The 24,498-nt window shown below is 44.3% G+C and overlaps 1 protein-coding gene across 1 annotated transcript in view; it reads right to left on the minus strand.

Annotated features, from left to right (window-relative positions):
- LOC144823427 (lysozyme g-like) overlaps nucleotides 1-24,498 on the minus strand; it is a 249,141-nt gene that overhangs the window by 89,347 nt on the left and 135,296 nt on the right. Inside the window, exon 2 of the mRNA XM_078681972.1 lies at nucleotides 15,331-15,478. Coding sequence (XP_078538098.1) covers nucleotides 15,331-15,466 — 136 coding nt within the window. The 5' untranslated portion in view covers nucleotides 15,467-15,478. The remainder of the gene's footprint in view (nucleotides 1-15,330; nucleotides 15,479-24,498) is intronic.

Below are 24,498 nucleotides of genomic sequence, written 5' to 3' on the forward strand. Positions count from 1 at the left end.
TTTGGTGATTTATTCCAGAATACAATTCTAAATTCTACTTTGTCACTCTTTCATAAAAAATAAACTATCCCACAACAATTTTGCTTCCTTTCGTATTTTCCTTTTGTTTTGACATGAAGCTATGACAAATATTACATTTTCAAGTCTCTTTTCATCCGGCAAATCTTCTAGAATTTAAGTTGTAAATGCAGCCAAACAATTGTTAAAATAGACGTCTCTTACCAGTTTTGTAGTTATTAATTTATGTCCATCCGTTCTGATTGTTGTGCGAATTAGTAATTCAACTCAAAGCACTTGTTGTTGTATCCTTTAAACAAGCAAGTAATTCCTTCAACGAGTTGGGTTCTTCTTCCCTTTTGTTCAGGATAATCTATCTTCCTTATTAAATCCTTTCTTGCATATGTCTGGTCAAGTATCGTCGCCAAATTTGTTATGATAAATAAACCAAGAGGATCTGGTAATATTTCAAAGTGGATTTATTCTTCAAAGGAAGACCTGAACATCTTCATGCCAGACACAGCTGGACCAACTGCTCACTGATGCCACAGGCATGACATCATCTTAGAACCATCTAAGGCATCATAAGGATGCAACATTCTAATGAGTGAAACATGTGAGTAATAATAAAGTGATGAACCACATAACATATAAATATAACAGATACATTGTCAAAATCTTGGATCTTCAGCATATAATCTTGTTGTTCGATATTCAGATGCTGGAATCTGCACAGGATGTTCATCATATCGTCTTCCTTTTCCAGTTGGGAACAACTGTGGAAAACGAGCTTCCAAGCTCTCTTCCCAATCACTCATAGGAGTTATTTTTGGTTTTTTCATTTGGAACAAATCAATAGTGTTCCCCATCACTTCTTTTGAATGAAGTGGATGCACGCTGCAGTGTTCATAGATTTCTTCACATCTTAACATATCCACTTTTTCAATTTGTCCACTTGACGTTTCAGTATCTTCTGCTAAAACTACTTCTTCTTCTCCCATATAAATATTCTTATGCATATGTATTGTTTTTTATCAAATACAATATAGCCTTTTGCACTTTTCTAATATCCACTAACTCCTGCCAGATTTTCTTATTCTTAGTCGGCACACCATTAACAAGAAGAACTAGTGGTTCACTTTCTACACTCTCTACACCAATAATTTCAATATTTTTCTTGAAATCTAATGATAAATACACAACTCTTCCTTTTAATCCTCTTTGTAAAGCTGTAGGAGGTAATTTACCTGTTTTAGGCTCCATACGAACAATAGCCTGAAACGGGTGCACACACTGAATAAGAATAGACTCATAGATGTTTAAATCGATCAATTCTGGAGAAATAGCAACCAACACTAGATTATTATGAACAGCTCTAGCGGGCATTTTATTTTCATCTAATTTGTTATAACAATATTTACAAATACGTTGATCAGAACCCAAATCAAAACAATTTTCTACCAACAAACAAGTTGCAAATTCTTTCCACGTATCATTATTTTCTTTTTCACTTTTTAAATACAGATCAACGCTCCTAGTCTGATTCTTGAAGTGAGTTCAGCGACAACAAATACAAGAATAATTTGGCCTTTCACCTGAAATCATGTTAAACTTTGTAATTTCATTTTTCATTTTCAAATTTTTTTCAACATTCTCTACAACATTTTCTTCTATTAATGTCAGAGGGCCCGATTCACAGAATGAACTTAAGACTCAATCCTAAATGTACTACTATTTTGGTATTCACAGAATGCACTTACTACTTTTGGTATTCACAGAAGTTAGGATTTTGTCTTAAGTTTGTCTTAAGACAGACTTAAGACAGACTTAAGACAAAATCCTAACTTAAGTCTGTCTTAAGTCTGTCTTAAGTTTGTCTTAAGACAAACTTAAGACAAAATCCTACCTTCTGTGAATACCAAAAGTAGTAAGTTCATTCTGTGAATGCCAAAAGTAGTAAGTGCATTCTGTGAATACCAAAATAGTAGTAAGTTTAGGATTGAGTCTTAAGTTCATTCTGTGAATCGGGCCCTCAGTTTCTGCACTCTCTTGTTCAGGACCAAAGTAACAAAACTCAATATCAGCACAAACCTTCTTCTGATATTGACCCATGCAAAAAAGCACTGTTCAACTCATTTAACTTTAGTGCTTGACTTTTTGCATAATACAATCTTCTCACTAACTTCGGCATTTGAGTATGATGTACTGCCAACATCCTGAAATGGTGAAAAACACTTTGACATACTTTCCTAGAAAGACAAGCCAAAGAATGACCATGCAAACCAGTATATTTTCTCACTCTGCAAGGGTCTAGTCCTTTCAACAGCTTCATCTTTTGTTTAACACTTTTTTTACAATATGCATGTAAGAAATTGCGTAATTTATCAATAGATTCTTGTCGTACACTACAAATACTACTACAATCTCAAGTGTACACTGGGGCTTTAGGGCGTCTGCCTAGAACTTAATCAGCTATCACTTCTTCTGCATTTCTAGGAACCATTTGCTCTTTCTCAAGTGGACAACCATTATTAACCTCATAAGCGCGACCAGTGGTGTCAACTGCATGCAACAAATGATTGCTCTGTAAATAACTTTCTTCATTAAAAAAAGGCTCAGAACTTGAAAAGTGTTTCCATTCCCTAAAAAAATATCACAAAAATTAATTCGGTTAATTACTCTTTTCCTCTTACTTTTGCCCTTCATCAAGTGGATTGGTTTATCTAGTGATCGAATTCTGTTTATTACTAAAATAAAGAGTTTCCTCTTTACTTCAAAAACCTTTTCAACAAAGGATTCGATATGCTTCTTCTTTTTATAAAATTGTGTTCTCTTTCTATATTTCTTTGTATGTTTTAGTAAATTACGGACTACTCTGTTGTAAAAAATGTTTTTGCGCAATTCTTTATATTGATTTTCTCTTCTTTTACTTTAAGCGGTATCCTTTGTTTTTTCATTGCCTTTTTTTTCTTTCCTCTTGCTTGCACTTTTTTTATGCTTGGAACATTTTCAAAAGCTTTCCATATTTGCATTTTTTTTTCTAAATCTAGTAATATTTTGTATGAAGTATTTTGTGGTCTTACCAGAAAATTTTCTCTTTTTAGCTACGTTATGTTGGTCTTTCAATACCTGTGGTTGAGTTTTTTTCAAATAAGTATCCTTTTTCTGACCTACTCTTCTTCTTTGTTTCTCCGGCATTATAACTTTATTTTAAGGATGATAAACAGTATCTGTAAAAAATAAACATAAATAAGTAATTATTAACAACTTAAAAAAAATATACATTTGTATTACTATACAAACACTTTTCATATAAATTCTGACAATAAAATTGTAGGCCTGAGGCACAACTGTGAAGGTTGTAAGAGCACTACATACATAGGGGCAGATTTATGATGACTGGCGCATCCCCAGGGATGCGCCAGTTATTTTGCGCCGCTGCTCCGCCACCCATGGTGCGCCGCATTTACAATGCGGCGCACCATGGGGCAAAAACGGCACAGATGCGTGACGCATCTGTGCCGTAAAGGTGGCGCATTGCTGGAGTTGCGTCGCAAGTGCGACGCAGCTCCAGCAAGGATCGGGGGTGTCCCATCTTTACAATGCTGCGTCAAGACCTACGCCTGCTTCAAGCAGGCACAGGGTTTTGACGCAGCATTGTCCTGAAAGTGACTGAGTGAAATCTTATAGATTTCACTCAGCCACTTTTGCGAGGCGCACCTGCCCCGGAAAGCCCATCCTGCGCCGGAACGCCCACAAGTGGCGCAGGGCTTTACAACGTGACGCATCTGCCTAGATGCGTCACGTTGTAAATGGGTCGTAGGGATGCGCCACGTTTAGGCCGCAGTTGCGTGACGCAAACGTGGCACATTCCCAACATAAATCTGCCCCATAGTGCGTAGCAGTTTGAAGCACTCCATAACACTAAAACCTGAAGCACTGTATGAGTACAAGCATATTTACTAAATGATCACAATACTATAAAAAAAGAGACTGAGTGAATTCATAATTGGTTCACTTTTACTTTAATAAATACATTACTACATGGTACATAAACAGTCACTATGGTTTTGCAACAGTACAGATTTAGAATTTAGAGTAGTGCAGTGTTGTTTGTCTAGTGTAGAGAGTCGTGCTGAGGTACTGTTCTAGGGTAGTGCCGTGGTATTTCAGTAGTGTAGGATGTCATGCTGGAGTAGATTTAAGATTTAGGGTAGTGTAATAGTGTTTCAATAGTGTAGGGGTCGTGCTAGGGTAGTGTTTTAGGGGTATATGTATCAAGATATCCTTTTGTGATTCTCAAATAGCGATTTTTAAGGAATCGCTATTTGAGAATTGCAAAATGGTATGTATGTAGAAATTCGCTATTTTTTAGCGATTTCTTAAAATTCCTTAATTGCGATTAGAAAATTGCTAACCGCAATCAAGGAATAATTTCCCATTCATTTCTGTGGGCCTGGAGGCCCATAGGAATGAATGTGAAATGATTCTCAATTTGCAATTCGCAATTTGCTAATCGCAAATTGAGAATAATTTCAAGGGTGCAGGGGTGTCTCAAGGACACCCTGCTGCACCCCTGAAATTGACATGTGTGTACATATGGCACACATACATGCCCAAGGGCATGTATGAGCGTCACATGGCACCTTTACAAATTGCAAAATGCGCATTTGTAAAAGAATTCACAAATTACCACCAACTACAAGTTGGTGGTAATTTGCGATTTCTTAGCCTAAATTCGCAATTCTGAAATGCTTAATACATAGCATTTAAGAAATCGCAATTTGCGATTTCTTAAATGCTTACGCAATATTAAGGAATCACAAAATTTGCGATTCCTTAATGTTGCGAGGCTTTTTCCATGATACATTCCAATTCCCGTTTTTTTTGTCACAAACGCTGCTATTTTGCGAATCGCAGCGTTTGCGACAAAAAAAAACCTTGAAACATCTGCCCCTAGGAGTTTAAGATACTACACTGGTGTTTAGGTAGTGTAAGAGGTCGTGCTGGGATAGATTTAAGAATTAGGGTACTGCAATGATGTTAGGAGAGTGTAGGGGGTCATGCTGGGATACTCTTCTAGGAGAGTACAGTGGTGTTTATGTAGTGTACTGAGTTATGCTAGGGATAGTGTTTTAGGGTTTAAGGTAGTGCAGTGGTGTTTGTGTAGTGTAGGGGGTCATTCTGGGGTAGTGCAATGGTGTTTGAGTAGGGTAGGAGGTCGTGTTGGCATACTGTTCTAGGGTAGTGCAGTGGTGTTTATGTAGTGTATGGGGACATAATAGGGATAGTGTTTTAGGGTTTAAGGTACTGCAGTGGTGTTTGTGTAGGTTATGGGGTCGTGCTGGGGTAGTGTTCAGGGTAGTTTAGTATTGTTTGGGTAGTGTAGAGGGTCATGCTGGGGAAGTGTTCTAAGATAGTACAGTCATAGTTGGCTAGTGTAGGAGGTCATGCTGGGGTAGATTTAAAGTTTGGGGTAGTGCAATAGTGTTTTAGTAGTGTAAAGGGTCATGCTGAGTAGTGTTTTAGTGTTTAGGGTAGTACAGTGGTGTTTATGTAGTGTAGTGGGTCGTTCTAGGGGTACATTTAGAGTTTAGAGTAGTGCACTGGTCTTTGTGTAGTGTAGAGGGTTGTGCTGTGGTAGTGTTTTAGGTTAGTGCAGTAGTGTTTGGATAGTATAGGAGGTCGTGCTGAGGTAGATTTAAGGTTTAAGGTAGTACAATTGTGTTTGGATAGTGTAGTGAGTCCTGCTGGTATAGTGTTTTAGAGTTTAGGGTAGATTTAAGCTTTACAGTAGTAAAATGATGTTTAAGTAGTATAGGGAGTCATACTGGGGTAGTGTTCTAGCATAGTGTAGTGGTGTTTATGTACCGTAGGGGATCATGCTAGGAATAGCGTTTTAGGGTTTCAGGTAGTGCACTGGAGTTTGAGTAGTCTAAAGGGTTGTGGTAGGGTAGTGTTCTAGGAAATGAAGTGCTGTTTGGATAGTGTAGGAGGTCGTGCTGGGGTAGAATTAAGATTTTGGGTACTAAAGTAGTGAATAGGTAGTGTAGGTGGTCATGCTGGAGGTAGATTATACTGGGGTAGTGTCACTGCAAGACTACATGTACTTATTTGTCTGCAAAAACATTTAGCATGCATTTCATATATTTCAGAACTGCATTTTACTATTAATGCTAAACTCATTTTGGAAACACATAACCATTGAATATTTTCTAATTCTACCAAAATGTGAGAACACAATATATTTTTAACCAATTACATGTCGGAAAACACATGAACTACAAAAAAGCTTCTCTCAGAGTGATTCCTAAATGCACAGACTTAATGTGTGATTCTACACAAACAACTCTATTCCTTGCATCTTACCAAAATACATTTACTAGTCTACACATTGCACAACATTTTCTACTACACATTACTATAGAGTGCTTCTATCGGAATGATTCCTAAATGCACACAAGACTCACCGTGCTATTCTAGACAAACAACAATATCCCTTCTATTTTACCAAAACACATTTCTTAGTGTAGAATACGTACTACATATTAATGTAGAAACTTCACTCATTTTGCAAATACATAAAAAATAACTGGTTTCGAATTCTACCAAAACATTATAACAGCATAGTTATCTGTGCGCAAACACATAAAATAAACAAATGCTTATCTCAGAACGCTTTCTAAATGCACACACACTCACAATAAAATTCCAGAGAAAAAAAAGTATTTCCTGCAGGACAAACACATTACTCTGATTAAAATCAAAAGGCACCATATACATTCCCTCACAAATTAATAACTCACCTATCCAATTGTTTTGTAGAATAAGAAGTATGTCAGTCACACAGCAGAATTTCTTATTCAGAATCTGTTTTCAACACCTCTCACCAGAACCATAGAAAGGCAGAGTTTACCTCCCATTTTGAACACATATACACCTTCACATCAAATCACATTGCTTCCCACATTAATTCAAAACCAAACACATATTTCTATTGGTTAGACATTTCAATCCTTTCCAAATGACATACATTTTAACCGTACCCCCATTCTGCCTTCTGCCTGTTGCCAAAGAAACACTTCATGGAACACTTAACTGAGCACACAGGTTAAAAGTTCATCACACAATGTTGCTAATCAAAACAGCAAGTCTGCTTGACTTTTCAATATACCAGCTTATTTTATTTAACGTTCTTTTCTATCAGTTTTTGTTAACCAATAAGAATCAGGCTTTTAAAAAACAGAAACATGCACCCTACTTTTCTGTGTAGAATGTTGTCAAACAACCAATCATTTCTTTTCTTTTTTTAACACTGCATCTTATCAACCATTTTAGAAAAATCTTAGTTTTGAAACTGCCATTTCATTTACAGAGACCATCTGAGTGCACCCAGACCTCCTTTCAAGATGCTTAGAGTGTGGATTGTGGGACACCGCTATATTTTCTGGAGCCAAAGGTATGCAGAACTGAAAGGAAATCACAAAGACCTAGGTTTACCAAATGTAGACATTAAATGGATTGGACAGTGAGGGTTAAAGTGGAACCAATTGATGCCATTGGTGAAATCCCTTTTGCATCTCCAACACCCTGACCTCATAATTGGGCACTGTGGTGGCAATGACCTAGGCACTTTGACTGTGGTAGGTCTGGAAATGCTTATGAAGGACACCTTTGGAGAATTTATGTCACTTTCCCCCCAACTGTCTTTGTCTATTCTAACATATGCCAAAGGCAGAAATGAAACTGGTCCAATCAATTTCGTCCACAGATTGAGAAATCTAGGAAACATGTGAATAAATCTGTTTCTGCTTTTCTCCGAGACTATAGAATGGGGTCCATATGCCACAACAATCTGTGTTTCAATATGCGGGGCATCTATAGGAGAGATGGTGTACATTTTATAGATGAAGGGAACAGAGTCTTTCTCTTGAACTTTAGGCTCTGCATCGGTACTTACTTGTAGGTACTAAAATCTCTCAATAAACACAAGGGCTATTTTTAGAGCCACCTAACAACTAAACACATAAGCTTGATGTGCATCTGAAAAATATTACTTGCGTTTGGCTTGGAGTCGTGCAGCCAACACTTACAAGTGGTGCACCACACGCACTGGAGTCGCGGACCCTACAGGTTAGACACCGTGCATCCAACGCGTGCCCACTATGGGCTGCACTGAGCGCCGCTCTGGGTGCGCGACTCCTATTCTTACCGTAACAAAAAATTTGTCCCTATCAGTAATTTTTATTATCTCCGGGGACCCCATCCCCCGGGGCTTATTTAATACGTTGGAGACCGTGTTGGGAGCCCCAATGCCCTCAAGGTCCCAGCCGGCTCCCTGAGTCCCTCGGGAGCCGGCATTGCTTTTCGTCAGGGAGAGCAGCTAACATGCTGCTCCCCCTGAGGAAAGTAATCTGCTTTCCTCTTTGGAAGAGAGAGCAGGTGTCCTGCTCTCTCTTCCAAATAGGAAAGCAGTTTGCAATGACAGGCTGGGAGCCACGAGGCTCCCGCCCTGCCATTCCAAATGGCAGTGTCCCGGGGGTGGGCACCCCGGGACACTGCAGGACTCAGCCCTGGGGGGTGGCGGTCCCCAGGGCCATCTTGGGCTCCAGGAGGGGGGCCACGCGGCCCCCCTCCCTCACATTAAAGAAGCCCCAGGGGTGGGGGTCCCCGAGGCTGAGGGGGCCTCAGAGCCCCCCTCAATCAATGTTTTGAAGCCCGGGGCTGGGTGTGTCCTAAGACCCCCCCACCCTTTTTAACAAGCTCCGGGGAGTGGCGGTCCGGGGCTGTGGGAGGGCCCCGTGAGCCCCTCCGCATATATTAACTTAGAGCCCCGGGGATGGCAGTCTCCGGGGCAGTGTGTGGGGGATTGGACCCCCCCACACTATTTTTTTTTTAATGCCCCTGGGATTATCCCCCCCGGGGGCTAATAACCTTTAAATCGCGGGAGTCCGCGCTTCCGTTTTTTTTTCGGCTGAGAAATGCGCAGATCCTACGTGCATCCCGCGATTTAAAAAAAAAAAATTTTTTTTGCCCTAGGGGTCCTTGTGGGACCCTCTGAGCCAGCCTAGGGGATCAGGGTGTGTCTACCCTGCCACCTTTTTGCGTTTTGCACACGTATTTCACAGACTTCTTCAGCATTGCTTCTACCGAGGCATAAAATGGCTGCCAACAGTTTCTAGTTTCGAATGTTGACAACCACTTAACAGCCAATTAGCATTCACCATGTGATCGGGAGGGTGCGCTTATGGTACGAAGACAATGCGAGCAGAATTCGCGGATCCACCGCGCTCATAGATATATAAATGGTTTTGTTAGATGGGGCAGGTCCTGGGGGGCAGAGGTGATTACCTCTGTCCCAGCCAGGGCCTCCTCCTCTAGTTCGGATAGGGGGCTATCCCCTTAGAAGTATCACCAAGCAGTCAGACTGAACCTCGAGGGCCAGTGTAAAGCATTTATGATCATATACAGTAATATCTTGTCACACTACAAACGAACACCACACGGGTTTCTATGAAAATATAGTATCCTTTATATTCGTATAGGGCAGGCAACTGGGTTCTAGATGACAGCACTACTAAACTAAGTCACATTCTTACAGTTTCTTTTGCCAATTTTGCCTCAGATAAATTGAACAAACAGCATATTCTACATACTTATTTACATATATTGATTTAATGGTTATCACCCGCTAAATCTCACTTTTGACACACTAGCCTTAGAACGCCATCCCTCCCCCCCCTTTTTCGTAAACCAGTAACCTTTCGGTAGCACACACATTTGACGTTTGACCTTCTAGCTAATATCAATTCGTCCTCTTGCTTGCCTTAATTTGGCTTCTATCTAATAAGTTATTCACACATTTCCCGCTTTGTTTCAGGTTCCTTAAACTTTTCTCATTGAGTTTGCCCTTACCTAGGACATTCTCCATCACAGACCAGGTATGTCCTCTCTATCATTAGGGTTATGTTGTAACCACTCACATTTGGTTCTTAGCATATCTGATTAATTTTATTTTTCCAGATCTGATAATTGACACACCACGCCTAACTGTGCAACAGATATTATCATTTAATCTGCCCAATTCTTGGTAAGCTCTACTAGCACCGACTAGCTGGGCATCTTAGTAGGCAGCATGGGTGTTTACAGCACTGACCTTACAAACGTTATCACCGATTTACTCGCAGGTTCCACTAGCACTTGCCTGATAGACTTGGGCTGCTTACCTTCATTTTTTTCTTCTTTTTTGGTTTAGTATGCTTACCCAAGCTATGCACATCGGTCTTCATTCCTTGTGCACCACCTATGGGGATCTCTGACCTCTCCTTCCTATCAAGGCACCATTTCTTAAGATTCTGAGGCTGCTGCATTGAGTCACGTACCTCTCCACCTCTTCTACTTTCCTCACATTCTGAACACCCCTCAAAACCGAACTGTACTCACATCTTCTCTTCCCTGTCTTTTCCTGTTCACAGTCAAACTCTGATATCTCTAGACCCCTTCTTTTTCTCTCTTTTTGAAACATACTGATGTATACCCATATATTGTATGCCATTACAGCCCTGAAGAAGCCCATTGTCTGGGCGAAACGCGTTGTCTCGTTTGTTCCTGTGCATACTGAAAATACATCGAAATAAAAGAAAGATACCGACACAAGAAGAATTTGTCGCTTTGATTATGTACTTATGATTTGTCCATTGTATGTTGCCTCTCATCCATAAAGTGCAGTATCCTTTATATATTGATTTATCATAAGGCCCAATGACAGTACACTTCTACAATACGTCAGTTTGGGAGGGGTTCGTGTAGCTAGGGTGACTCGGTCACTATCAATCCAGGGATAGGGGTGCGATTCTCAAGGCCCGAGCCGCGACGAAGTCAGCAGGGCTCGGGATGGTGAAATGCGGTGCGTACAGGAGGTAGGATTCTCAAGGTCCGAGCCGCGACAGAGTTAGCAGGACTCGGGATGGTGAAAGGCTTTGCATACAGGAGGTACGATTCTCAAGGCCCGAGCCGCGACAAAGTCAGCAGGGCTGGGGATGGGGAAATGCGGTGCGTACAGGAGGTACGATTCTCAAGGTCCGAGCCGCGACAGAGTCAGCAGGACTCGGGATGGTGAAAGGCTTTACATACAGGAGGTACGATTCTCACAGTCAGCAGGGCTTGGGATGGTGAAATGCTTCAGGTACCAGAGGTACGATGCTCAAGGTCCGAGGCGCGACACAGACAGCAGGGCTCGGGTTGGTGAAAGGCTTCAAGTACCGGAGTTACGATTCTCAAGGCCCGAGCCGCGACAGAGTCAGCAGGGTTCAGGATGGTGAAATGCTTCAGGTACCAGAGGTACAATGCTCAAGGTCCGAGCCGCGACACAGTCAGCAGGGCTCGGGATGGTGAAAGGTTTCAAGTACCGGAGGTACGATTCTCAAGGTCCGAGCCGTGACAGAGTCAGCAGGGTTCGGGATGGTGAAATGCTTCAGGTACCAGAGGTACGATGCTCAAGGTCCGAGCCATGACACAGTCAGCAGGGCTCGGCATGGTGAAAGTCTCCAAGTACCGGAGGTACGATACTCAAGGCCCGAGCCGCGACAGAGTCAGCAGAGCTCGGGATGGTGAAATACTTCTGGTACCAGAGGTACGATGCTCAAGGTCTGAGCCGCGACACAGTCAGCAGGGCTCAGGATGGTGGAAGGCTTCAAGTACCGGAGGTACGATTCTCAAAGTCCGAGCCGCGACAGAGTCAATAGGGCTCGGGATGGTGAAATGCTTCAGGTACCAGGGGTACGATGCTCAAGGTCCGAGCCGCGACACAGTCAGCAGGGCTCGGGACGGTGGAAGGCTTCAAGTACCGGAGGTACGATTCTTAAAGTCCGAGCCGCGACACAGTCAGCAGGGCTCGGGATGGTGAAAGGCTTCAGGTACCAGGGGTACGATGTTCAAGGTCCGAGCCGCGACACAGTCATCAGGGCTCGGGATGGTGGAAGGGGTCATGTACCGGAGGTACGTTTCTCAAAGTCCGAGCCGCGACACAGTCAGCAGGGCTCGGGATGGTGAAAGTTTTCAGGTACCAGGGGTACGATGCTCATGGTCCGAGCTGCGACAGTCAGCAGGGCTCGGGATGGTGGAAGGCTTCAAGTACTGGAGGTACGATTCTCAAAGTCCGAGCTGCGACAGAGTCAGAAGGGCTCTGGATGGTGAAAGGCTTCAGATATCAGGGGTACGATGCTCAAGGTCTGAGCCGCGACCCAGTCAGCAGGGCTTGGGATGGTGGAAGGCTTCAAGTACCGGAGGTACGATTCTCAAAGTCCGAGCCGCGACACAGTCAGAAGGGCTCTGGATGGTGAAAAGCTTCAGGTAACAGGGGTACGATGCTCAAGGTCCGAGCCGTGACAGGGTCCGCAGGGCTCGGGATGGCGAGATGCTTTGCGTACATGAGGTACGATTTGTGAGCCGCAATGGGGTCAGCAGGGCTCGTTGTGTCCTAAAAGCGGTTCCCTAGTTATATCCCAGAAAGTCTTTGAAGTCTTTGATCAGGTTGAGTGTCTCCCTTAACCCAGGTCTCTGTTGTCAGTCTTTTCGGCCAGATGGCACCCTTGTACTTTGAAGGAGGGAGGCCGGGGTGACAGACGCTCCGCGGGGAGTGGGGCCGACATTGTTGTAAGCAGGACACTTGCCAGGACTACCCCGCCTCTCTGATATGGCAGCCGCCAGATACCCCCAGGCTCATTTCTATGCCCCGGTTCTAACCGACATTCCTCAACAAGAATATCTCACATACCCCTGATGTTGACCATTTATTCCGGGTCAGATACACTGTTCGTGGTTATACTTTGAAAGGCAGCACTCACACCGGGGCCCTGGTTAGCGGGGGTACAGTATGCAGCGCGTCGTAGTCCAGCACAAAAAGAAAGGGGTCATACGTGAGAGGGCGAACAAAGTGGTTGGGGGACCCATGCCAAGGATGTCAGGTCTAACACGTTTTAACTGTAATTGTCTCAGAAACTACTGAACTGATTTACACCAAACAAGCAAAGGCATGAGTCTGAATCAAGGACTACCTCTTTGCCAAATTTGGTGTAATTCCGTTCTGCAGTTTGGGCTGTGCCTGCGGCTAAAGGTCCTATGGGAAATTGCATGGGAAAAACACATTTTGGGACCCCCTTTTTTCTTGGCCCCCACTTGACCAATCACCCCCAAACTTTCAGGAAAGGAGCCGAACTGAGTTGGCCAAAAGTTTGGAAAATTTCTCGATTCATCAACCGGCGCCAAAGTAATTCCAAATAGAAGGTTGCTGATTTCCTATGGATAATAGGTCCTAACTTTAACTACCTATACATATATAGATATATATATTTGTACATTTTTAGATCATTTTAAAATTATAAAATAATTGAAAAGTAAATATATATTAATTATTACATATGTGTGTTTTAATTATGTTTATTTGTTATAGTTGTTGAAATTTGTATTAAATCTACTTTCTTTTTTATATTAATTTTAATATTTAACATATTTAATATATATTATATTATTTTATATGTATAAAAATCGATATTTTGTACAACTATATCTTTTTCTCGACATTTTTATACTTTCCTGTTTAAGTATAGGGAGTCGATGTTTTTGCATTCTATATTTTTTCATCAATATTTTTTACTTTTATATTTTTTACATCGATATTCTGTCAGTGAACCATGTGGAGAGCTGGGCAAGGGGTTTCACACCAAGAAGAAACTCCAAGAGATTATGGCCAGGTTGATCCACTACAGGGGCTGATGCGACTACGCCTGTAACTCTGCATGCTTGAGACCAGGTGTCCCGAAGTTCCAAGATCCATGTTCCCTAAGGGCTTCTGCCCCATGTAAACCTTCACAAAGAGACTTTTATACATTCAAACCCCTTCCAACCCCTCATTCTTCCTCTCACCCTGCTCTCTGTGTTCACACTACGTCCTCTCCAACTAGTACCAGTCTTCCAGTTCAGCCTTCACCTTATCCCCGCTGTCATGAGTGACAATTGCTCCTCCGCAGATTCCGACTCCCTGTGCTACTGGGGGTAACAAAGGTGTGTCCTCCTACCCAAGACTCTAGACTCTCATCTTCCTAGACAGATTGGGTTCTGGTTCCCAGTTCACTTCATGTTAACAACTGGACCTCAACCTCTCTTTATAACTCTGAGAGCCCTGTGGAAGCCTCAGACATACAAGGTTATAGGGGTGAAACACGTGTGGGCTGGGCGCAGTCCAGAAGGTTCCACATGCGGAAAGTACATCTAATAACAGCAACAACAAGAGGTTGAAGGTTTCAACATCAGTTCATGGACTATTAAGAAGACAACGACCTGCTCAAGGCTCCGCAACTGAAGAGGGATAAACAAACAATACTGTTATATTTGATATGAAATAAATCCTTTCTATTTTACTGAGTACAGTTACATCTGTTCATTATTTTTTTCTGTTAAATATATGAAGGCTTTGCTCATCTATTTGTTTTGCTTATTTGTTTCTGTCATCTGGGTGGCCTTACCTGTACAGTCACATCAAACATAGTGCCAGGTATCCAAATCACTGAGTGACCTGCTGGGACGCAAGACACTTATGAATACCAAGCACACGTAACATACATGTCCCATTCTAGAGCCGCATGGAGGGACACACGGGCCTTGGTGTAAACACTATACTATATTTCAGGTGAAAAGTAGTGTTTATTCTCTGTCTCCGCCCATCTCTGCTATGTATCCACATAGAGTAAATAATATTCCTCTTCTATTGATCGGTCAGACAGCTAATGAACAGTAAAACGTCTTAGCTAACAGCAGATACATCGCCGCCACCCCCACGACCCCTTCATCTTGTCATGTCATTGAAATGCTGAATTCTTGTGAAGTGAACTTTACCCATCACTCCTGAGATGAGGAGTTACAAACACACTTTACACACCTAGATGAAACAACACAACGCAACATAACCTAATATAACTCAACCTCACACATGACACAACAGTTGTGCTCCACCTGAGAAGGCCTTGTTGCTTATTTATGCTGGTGTAATTTGCTCTTAGGAGGGTTCAATGGGAGAAAAGCCCCAACGTGCCCCTGAACAAGGGATTTCAATTCACACATTTTGTATTCTGAGCTCGACAGGAACACATTGCTGAGCTCCAAGACACACAGTACAACATCTGGGTACTTACATCTCTGCACAAGGTCGTTTCTAGGAATTTTCTTCAATACTTGTCGTGTGATCTCAGTGGCTGTTTGATCCCTGTAATATTGAATCATAGTCTTCGCGGTATCCATGCGGTCGGCATTTTCAAGCCGTGATCTTGGGATCTTTACCTGTCCAGGTTCCACAGCGGAGTCTTGTAGCCACGTTTTGAAAAGCTTGAACTCTTGGCCAGCCAGTTCTTCTAAACAACCATAGATCACATCCCTGGCTGTATCTGGGCTGCTTCCCTGAGCCATTATAAAGCATGAACGTCAGTGCCTGCAATGAAAATGCATCTTTCAGTTGAATTTAGCTGAGATCTGTCACAGTTAGTTTATGATATGGAGGTCTGATTGGCTTAACAACATTATGAGCCCCTGTTCAGCTCCTGCAGCATCGTGATTGGCTGCCAGAGCCAGGAAGACTGGGTGCTTCCGGTGCAGGCTGCAGGCATCAGTCGGGAAGAAGACAAGAAGACGGAGGACAGGTGGCAGCAAAACAGGTAAGTTGATGTAGATGTTTTTTTAAGCCCTCCCCCACCCCAGCACCTCCGTTCAGATGCAGCCACCACAGCTGATAACCCTACATAGAATGACAGAGCACTCCCTATTTGGAGTCTTACATTTATCAACGGGGCCCTGACCTACTTATATACTTGATATACTAACAGAACCTGCCATTCAGAGCTTTACGTGGTGCCACAAAGCACTGGCATGTTCACAGACTTACATCTATTGCTGGAGGCCTGACACACTCAGGGGCATATTTAGAAGCCCCTATCGGCATGGGAGCATCACCTATTTGGACACTGTGGTGGTGATACGGGCTTTGCCTTATTACACTATGGCGTTAAGCCACTTAACGTGGCTTAGCGCCACCTTGTGAATGAGGCACACTTTCACGCTGTATTTAGCATGAAAGGGGAGGGCAATGGGTGTTGCTGTGGGCATTCCACCACAACACCGCAACACCCATTATTTTCTGACGCTGCTTAAATATACGGCATTAAGCCGTACACATAGAAGTTACAAAACACTATTTAAAGATTGGAGACCTTCCTGCACATAAACAATCTTCCCCTACAATGCAGACACCCTTGCACTGTGGTGCAAGGGTGCCTGCATTGGTGCTAGGCAGCTAAATTTAGTGCCAGAGCAAGGGGAAACGTTCAGAGCCTTGAGTAGAGTAATAGAACCCTCCCACATTGACAGCCTTGAGTAGAGCAATAGAGCCCTGCCATATTCAGAGCCTCGAGTAGAGTGGTAGAGACCTCATACGTTCAGAGCTTTGAGTAGAGTGATAAAACCCTGCCATGTTCAGAGCCTTGAGTAGAGTGATAGAGCCCTGCCATGTTCAGAGCTTTGAGTAGAGTGATAGAGCCCTGCCATGTTCAGAGCTTTGAGTAGAGTGACCGCACCCTGCCATGTTCAGAGGTTTGAGTAGAGTGATAGAGCCCTGACATGTTCAGAGCTTTGAGTAGAGTGATAGAGCCCTGCCATGTTCAGTGCTTTGAGTAGAGTGATAGAGCCCTGTCATGTTCAGAGCTTTGAGTAGAGTGACCGCACCCTGCCATGTTCAGAGCTTTGAGTAGAGTGATAGAGCCCTGACATGTTCAGAGCTTTGAGTAGAGTGATAGAGCCCTGCCATGTTCAGTGCTTTGAGTAGAGTGATAGAGCCCTGCCATGTTCAGAGCTTTGAGTAGAGTGACCGCACCCTGCCATGTTCAGAGCTTTGAGTAGAGTGATAGAGCCCTGCCATGTTCAGTGCTTTGAGTAGAGTGATAGAGCCCGGCCATGTTCAGAGCTTTGAGTAGAGTGATAGAGCCCTGACATGTTCAGAGCTTTGAGTAGAGTGATAGAGCCCTGCCATGTTCAGAGCTTCGAGTAGAGTGACCGCACCCAGCCATGTTCAGAGCTTTGAGTAGAGTGATAGAGCCCTGACATGTTCAGAGCTTTGAGTAGAGTGACCGAGCCCTGCCATGTTCAGAGCTTTGAGTAGAGTGATAGAGCCCTGGCATATTCAGAGCCTTGAATAGAGTGAAAGAGCCCTGCCATGTTAAGATCTTTGAGTAGAGTGATAGAGCCCTGCCATGTTCAGAGCTTTGAGTAGAGTGATAGAGCCCTGCCATGTTCAGAGCTTTGAGTAGAGTGATAGAGCCCTGCCATGTTCAGTGCTTTGAGTAGAGTGATAGAGCCCAGCCATGTTCAGAGCTTTGAGTAGAATGATAGAGCCCTGCCATGTTCAGAGCTTTGAGTAGAGTGACCGAGCCCTGCCATGTTCAGAGCTTTGAGTAGAGTGATAGAGCCCTGCCATATTCAGAGATTTGAATAGAGTGATAAAGCCCTGCAATGTTCAGAGCTTGAAGTAGAGTGATAGAGCCCTGCCATATTCAGAGCCTTGAATAGAGTGATAGAGCCCTGCCATGTTCAGAGCCTTGAGTAGAGTGATAGAGACCTCGTACGTTCAGAGCCTTGAGTAGAGTGATCAAGCCCTGCCATGTTCAGAGCCTTGAGTAGAGTGATAGAGCCTTCCTACGTTCAGAGCTTTGAGTAGAGTGATAGAGCCCTGCCATATTCAGAGCTTTGAGTAGAGTGATAGAGCCCTGCCATATTCAGAGCTTTGAGTAGAGTGATAGAGCCCTGCCATATTCAGAACTTTGAGTAGAGTGATAGAGCCCTGCCATGTTCAGAGCTTTGAGTATAGTGATAGAGCCCTGCCATGTTCAGAGCTTTGAGTAGAGTGATAGAGCACTCCTACGTTCAGAGCCTTGAGTAGAGTGATAGAGCCCTGCCATATTCAGAGCTTTGAGTATAGTGATAGAGCCCTGCCATGTTCAGAGCTTTGAGTAGGGTGATAGAGCCCTCCCCTATTCAGAGCTTTGAGTAGAGTGATAGAGCCCTGCCATATTCAGAGCTTTGAGTAGAGCGATAGAGCCCTGTCATGTTCAGAGCTTTGAGTAGAGTGATAGAGCCCTGCCATGTTCAGAGCTTTGAGTAGAGTGATAGAGCCCTGCCATATTCAGAGCTTTGAGTAGTGATAGAGCCCTGCCATATTCAGAGCCTTGAGTAGAGTGATATAGACCTCATACGTTCAGAGCTTTGAGTAGAGTGATTAAGCCCTGCCATATTCAGAGCCTTGAGTAGAGTGATAGAGACCTCATACGTTCAGAGCCTTGAGTAGAGTGATCGAGCCCTGCCATGTTCAGTGCTTTACATAGAGTGATAGAGCCCTGCTATGTTCAGAGCTTTGAGTAGAGTGATAGAGCCATGCCATATTCAGAGCTTTGAGTATAGTGATAGAGCTCTGCCATATTCAGAGCTTTGAGTAGAGTGATAGAGCCCTGCCATGTTCAGAACTTTGAGTAGAGTGATAGAGCCCTGCCATATTCAGAGCTTTGAGTAGAGTGATAGAGCCCTGCCATGTTCAGAGCTTTGAGTAGAGTGATAGAGCCCTGCCATGTTTAGAACTTTGCGTATAGTGATAGATCCCTGCCATGTTCAGAGCTTTGAGTAGAGTGATAGAGCCCTGCCATGTACAGCACCTAGAGTAGAGTGATAGAGCCCTGCCATGTTCAGAGCTTTGTATAGAGTGATAGAGCCCTGCCATGTTCAGAGCTTTGAGTAGAGTGATAGAGCGCTGCCATGTTCAGAGCTTTGAGTAGAGGGATAGAGCCCTGCAATGTTCAGAGCTTTGCATAGAGCGATAGAGCCCTGCCATGTTCTGAGCTTTGAGTAGAGAGATAGATCCCTGCCATGTTCATAGCTTTGAGTAAAGTGATAGAGCCCTGCCATGTTCAGAGCTTTGAGTAGAGTGATAGAGCCCTGCCATGTTCAGAGCTTTGAGTAGAGTGATAGAGCCCTGCCATGTTCAGAGCTTTGAGTAGAGTGATCGAGCCCTGCCAGGTTCAGAGCTTTGAGTAGAGTAATAGAGCCCTGCCATGTTCAGAGCTTTGAGTAGAGTGATAGAGCCCTGCCATATTCTGAGCTTTGAGTAAAGTGATAGAGCCCTGCCATGTTCAGAGCTTTGAGTAGAGTGATAGAGCCCTGCCATGTTCAGAGCTTTGAGTAGAGTGATAGTGCCCTGCCATGTTCAGAGCTTTGAGTAGAGTGATAGAGCCCTGCCATGTCCTGAGCTTTGAGTAGAGTGATAGAGCCCTCCCATATTCAGAGCTTTGAGTAGAGTGATAGAGCCCTGCCATGTTCAGAACTTTGTATAGAGTGATAGAGCCCTGCCATATTCAGAGCTTTGAGTATAGTGATAGAGCCCTGCCATATTCAGAGCTTTGAGTAGAGTGATAGAGCCCTGTCATGTTCAGAGCTTTGAGTAGCGTGATAGAGCCCTGCCATGTTCAGAGCTTTGAGTAGAGTTATGGAGACCTCCAACATTCAGAGCGTTGGGTAGAGTGATAGAGCCCTGCCATGTTCAGAGCTTTGAGTAGAGTGATAGAGCCCTGCCATATTCAGAGCTTTGAGTAGAGTGATAGAGCCCTGCCATGTTCAGAGCTTTGAGTAGAGTGAAAGAGCCCTGCCATGTTCAGAGCTTTGAGTAGAGTGATAGAGCCCTGACATGTTCAGAGCTTTGAGTAGAGTGATAGAGCCCTGCCATGTTCAGAGCTTTGAGTAGAGTGACCGCACCCTGCCATGTTCAGAGCTTTGAGTAGAGTGATAGAGCCCTGACATGTTCAGAGCTTTGAGTAGAGTGACCGAGCCCTGCCATGTTCAGAGCTTTGAGTAGAGTGATAGAGCCCTGGCATATTCAGAGCCTTGAATAGAGTGAAAGAGCCCTGCCATGTTCAGATCTTTGAGTAGAGTGATAGAGCCCTGCCATGTTCAGAGCTTTGAGTAGAGTGATAGAGCCCTGCCATGTTCAGAGCTTTGAGTAGAGTGATAGAGCCCTGCCACGTTCAGTGCTTTGAGTAGAGTGATAGAGCCCAGCCATGTTCAGAGCTTTGAGTAGAGTGATAGAGCCCTGCCATGTTCAGAGCTTTGAGTAGAGTGACCGAGCCCTGCCATGTTCAGTGCTTTGAGTAGAGTGATAGAGCCCAGCCATGTTCAGAGCTTTGAGTAGAGAGATAGAGCCCTGCCATATTCAGAGATTTGAATAGAGTGATAAAGCCCTGCAATGTTCAGAGCTTGAAGTAGAGTGATAGAGCCCTGCCATATTCAGAGCCTTGAGTAGAGTGATAGAGACCTCATACGTTCAGAGCCTTGAGTAGAGTGATCGAGCCCTGCCATGTTCAGTGCTTTACATAGAGTGATAGAGCCCTCCCCTATTCAGAGCTTTGAGTAGAGTGATAGAGCCCTGCCATATTCAGAGCTTTGAGTAGAGCGATAGAGCCCTGTCATGTTCAGAGCTTTGAGTAGAGTGATAGAGCCCTGCCATGTTCAGAGCTTTGAGTAGAGTGATAGAGCCCTGCCATATTCAGAGCTTTGAGTAGTGATAGAGCCCTGCCATATTCAGAGCCTTGAGTAGAGTGATATAGACCTCATACGTTCAGAGCTTTGAGTAGAGTGATTAAGCCCTGCCATATTCAGAGCCTTGAGTAGAGTGATAGAGACCTCATACGTTCAGAGCCTTGAGTAGAGTGATCGAGCCCTGCCATGTTCAGTGCTTTACATAGAGTGATAGAGCCCTGCTATGTTCAGAGCTTTGAGTAGAGTGATAGAGCCATGCCATATTCAGAGCTTTGAGTATAGTGATAGAGCTCTGCCATATTCAGAGCTTTGAGTAGAGTGATAGAGCCCTGCCATGTTCAGAACTTTGAGTAGAGTGATAGAGCCCTGCCATATTCAGAGCTTTGAGTAGAGTGATAGAGCCCTGCCATGTTCAGAGCTTTGAGTAGAGTGATAGAGCCCTGCCATGTTTAGAACTTTGCGTATAGTGATAGATCCCTGCCATGTTCAGAGCTTTGAGTAGAGTGATAGAGCCCTGCCATGTACAGCACCTAGAGTAGAGTGATAGAGCCCTGCCATGTTCAGAGCTTTGTATAGAGTGATAGAGCCCTGCCATGTTCAGAGCTTTGAGTAGAGTGATAGAGCGCTGCCATGTTCAGAGCTTTGAGTAGAGGGATAGAGCCCTGCAATGTTCAGAGCTTTGCATAGAGCGATAGAGCCCTGCCATGTTCTGAGCTTTGAGTAGAGAGATAGATCCCTGCCATGTTCATAGCTTTGAGTAAAGTGATAGAGCCCTGCCATGTTCAGAGCTTTGAGTAGAGTGATAGAGCCCTGCCATGTTCAGAGCTTTGAGTAGAGTGATAGAGCCCTGCCATGTTCAGAGCTTTGAGTAGAGTGATCGAGCCCTGCCAGGTTCAGAGCTTTGAGTAGAGTAATAGAGCCCTGCCATGTTCAGAGCTTTGAGTAGAGTGATAGAGCCCTGCCATATTCTGAGCTTTGAGTAAAGTGATAGAGCCCTGCCATGTTCAGAGCTTTGAGTAGAGTGATAGAGCCCTGCCATGTTCAGAGCTTTGAGTAGAGTGATAGTGCCCTGCCATGTTCAGAGCTTTGAGTAGAGTGATAGAGCCCTGCCATGTCCTGAGCTTTGAGTAGAGTGATAGAGCCCTCCCATATTCAGAGCTTTGAGTAGAGTGATAGAGCCCTGCCATGTTCAGAACTTTGTATAGAGTGATAGAGCCCTGCCATATTCAGAGCTTTGAGTATAGTGATAGAGCCCTGCCATATTCAGAGCTTTGAGTAGAGTGATAGAGCCCTGTCATGTTCAGAGCTTTGAGTAGCGTGATAGAGCCCTGCCATGTTCAGAGCTTTGAGTAGAGTTATGGAGACCTCCAACATTCAGAGCGTTGGGTAGAGTGATAGAGCCCTGCCATGTTCAGAGCTTTGAGTAGAGTGATAGAGCCCTGCCATATTCAGAGCTTTGAGTAGAGTGATAGAGCCCTGCCATGTTCAGAGCTTTGAGTAGAGTGAAAGAGCCCTGCCATGTTCAGAGCTTTGAGTAGAGTGATAGAGCCCTGACATGTTCAGAGCTTTGAGTAGAGTGATAGAGCCCTGCCATGTTCAGAGCTTTGAGTAGAGTGACCGCACCCTGCCATGTTCAGAGCTTTGAGTAGAGTGATAGAGCCCTGACATGTTCAGAGCTTTGAGTAGAGTGACCGAGCCCTGCCATGTTCAGAGCTTTGAGTAGAGTGATAGAGCCCTGGCATATTCAGAGCCTTGAATAGAGTGAAAGAGCCCTGCCATGTTCAGATCTTTGAGTAGAGTGATAGAGCCCTGCCATGTTCAGAGCTTTGAGTAGAGTGATAGAGCCCTGCCATGTTCAGAGCTTTGAGTAGAGTGATAGAGCCCTGCCACGTTCAGTGCTTTGAGTAGAGTGATAGAGCCCAGCCATGTTCAGAGCTTTGAGTAGAGTGATAGAGCCCTGCCATGTTCAGAGCTTTGAGTAGAGTGACCGAGCCCTGCCATGTTCAGTGCTTTGAGTAGAGTGATAGAGCCCAGCCATGTTCAGAGCTTTGAGTAGAGAGATAGAGCCCTGCCATATTCAGAGATTTGAATAGAGTGATAAAGCCCTGCAATGTTCAGAGCTTGAAGTAGAGTGATAGAGCCCTGCCATATTCAGAGCCTTGAGTAGAGTGATAGAGACCTCATACGTTCAGAGCCTTGAGTAGAGTGATCGAGCCCTGCCATGTTCAGTGCTTTACATAGAGTGATAGGGCCCTGCTATGTTCAGAGCTTTGAGTAGAGTGATAGAGCCATGCCATATTCAGAGCTTTGAGTATAGTGATAGAGCTCTGCCATATTCAGAGCTTTGAGTAGAGTGATAGAGCCCTGCCATGTTCAGAGCTTTGAGTAGAGTGATAGAGCCCTGCCATATTCAGAGCTTTGCGTATAGTGATAGATCCCTGCCATGTTCAGAGCTTTGAGTAGAGTGATAGAGCCCTGCCATGTACAGCACCTTGAGTAGAGTGATAGAGCCCTGCCATGTTCAGAGCTTTGTATTGAGTGATAGAGCCCTGCCATGTTCAGAGCTTTGAGTAGAGTGATAGAGCGCTGCCATGTTCAGAGCTTTGAGTAGAGGGATAGAGCCCTGCAATGTTCAGAGCTTTGCATAGAGCGATAGAGCCCTGCCATGTTCTGAGCTTTGAGTAGAGAGATAGATCCCTGCCATGTTCATAGCTTTGAGTAAAGTGATAGAGCCCTGCCATGTTCAGAGCTTTGAGTAGAGTGATAGAGCCCTCCCATATTCAGAGCTTTGAGTAGAGTGATAGAACCCTGCCATGTTCAGAACTTTGTATAGAGTGATAGAGCCCTGCCATATTCAGAGCTTTGAGTATAGTGATAGAGCCCTGCCATATTCAGAGCTTTGAGTAGAGTGATAGAGCCCTGCCATGTTCAGAGCTTTGAGTAGAGTGATAGAGCCCTGCCATGTTCAGAGCTTTGAGTAGAGTTATGGAGACCTCCAACATTCAGAGCGTTGGGTAGAGTGATAGAGCCCTGCCATGTTCAGAGCTTTGAGTAGAGTGATAGAGCCCTGCCATATTCAGAGCTTTGAGTAGAGTGATAGAGCCCTGCCATGTTCAGAGCTTTGAGTAGAGTGATAGAACCCTGACATGTTCAGAGCTTTGAGTAGAGTGATAGAGCCCAGCCATGTTCAGAGCTTTGAGTAGAGTGACCGCACCCTGCCATGTTCAGAGCTTTGAGTAGAGTGATAGAGCCCTGACATATTCAGAGCCTTGAATAGAGTGAAAGAGCCCTGCCATGTTCAGATCTTTGAGTAGAGTGACCGAGCCCTGCCATGTTCAGAGCTTTGAGTAGAGTGATAGAGCCCTGCCATGTTCAGTGCTTTGAGTAGAGTGATAGAGCCCAGCCATGTTCAGAGCTTTGAGTAGAGTGATAGAGCCCTGCCATGTTCAGAGCTTTGAGTAGAGTGACCGAGCCCTGCCATGCTCAGTGCTTTGAGTAGAGTGATAGAGCCCAGCCATGTTCAGAGCTTTGAGTAGAGTGATAGAGCCCTGCCATATTCAGAGATTTGAATAGAGTGATAAAGCCCTGCAATGTTCAGAGCTTGAAGTAGAGTGATAGAGCCCTGCCATATTCAGAGCCTTGAATAGAGTGATAGAGCCCTGCCATGTTCAGAGCCTTGAGTAGAGTGATAGAGACCTCGTACGTTCAGAGCCTTGAGTAGAGTGATCAAGCCCTGCCATGTTCAGAGCCTTGAATAGAGTGATAGAGCCTTCCTACGTTCAGAGCTTTGAGTAGAGTGATAGAGCCCTGCCATATTCAGAGCTTTGAGTAGAGTGATAGAGCCCTGCCATATTCAGAGCTTTGAGTAGAGTGATAGAGCCCTGC

Source organism: Lissotriton helveticus, chromosome 1_1 (genome assembly GCF_964261635.1).
Source record: "Lissotriton helveticus chromosome 1_1, aLisHel1.1, whole genome shotgun sequence".
Lineage (NCBI taxonomy): Eukaryota > Metazoa > Chordata > Amphibia > Caudata > Salamandridae > Lissotriton > Lissotriton helveticus.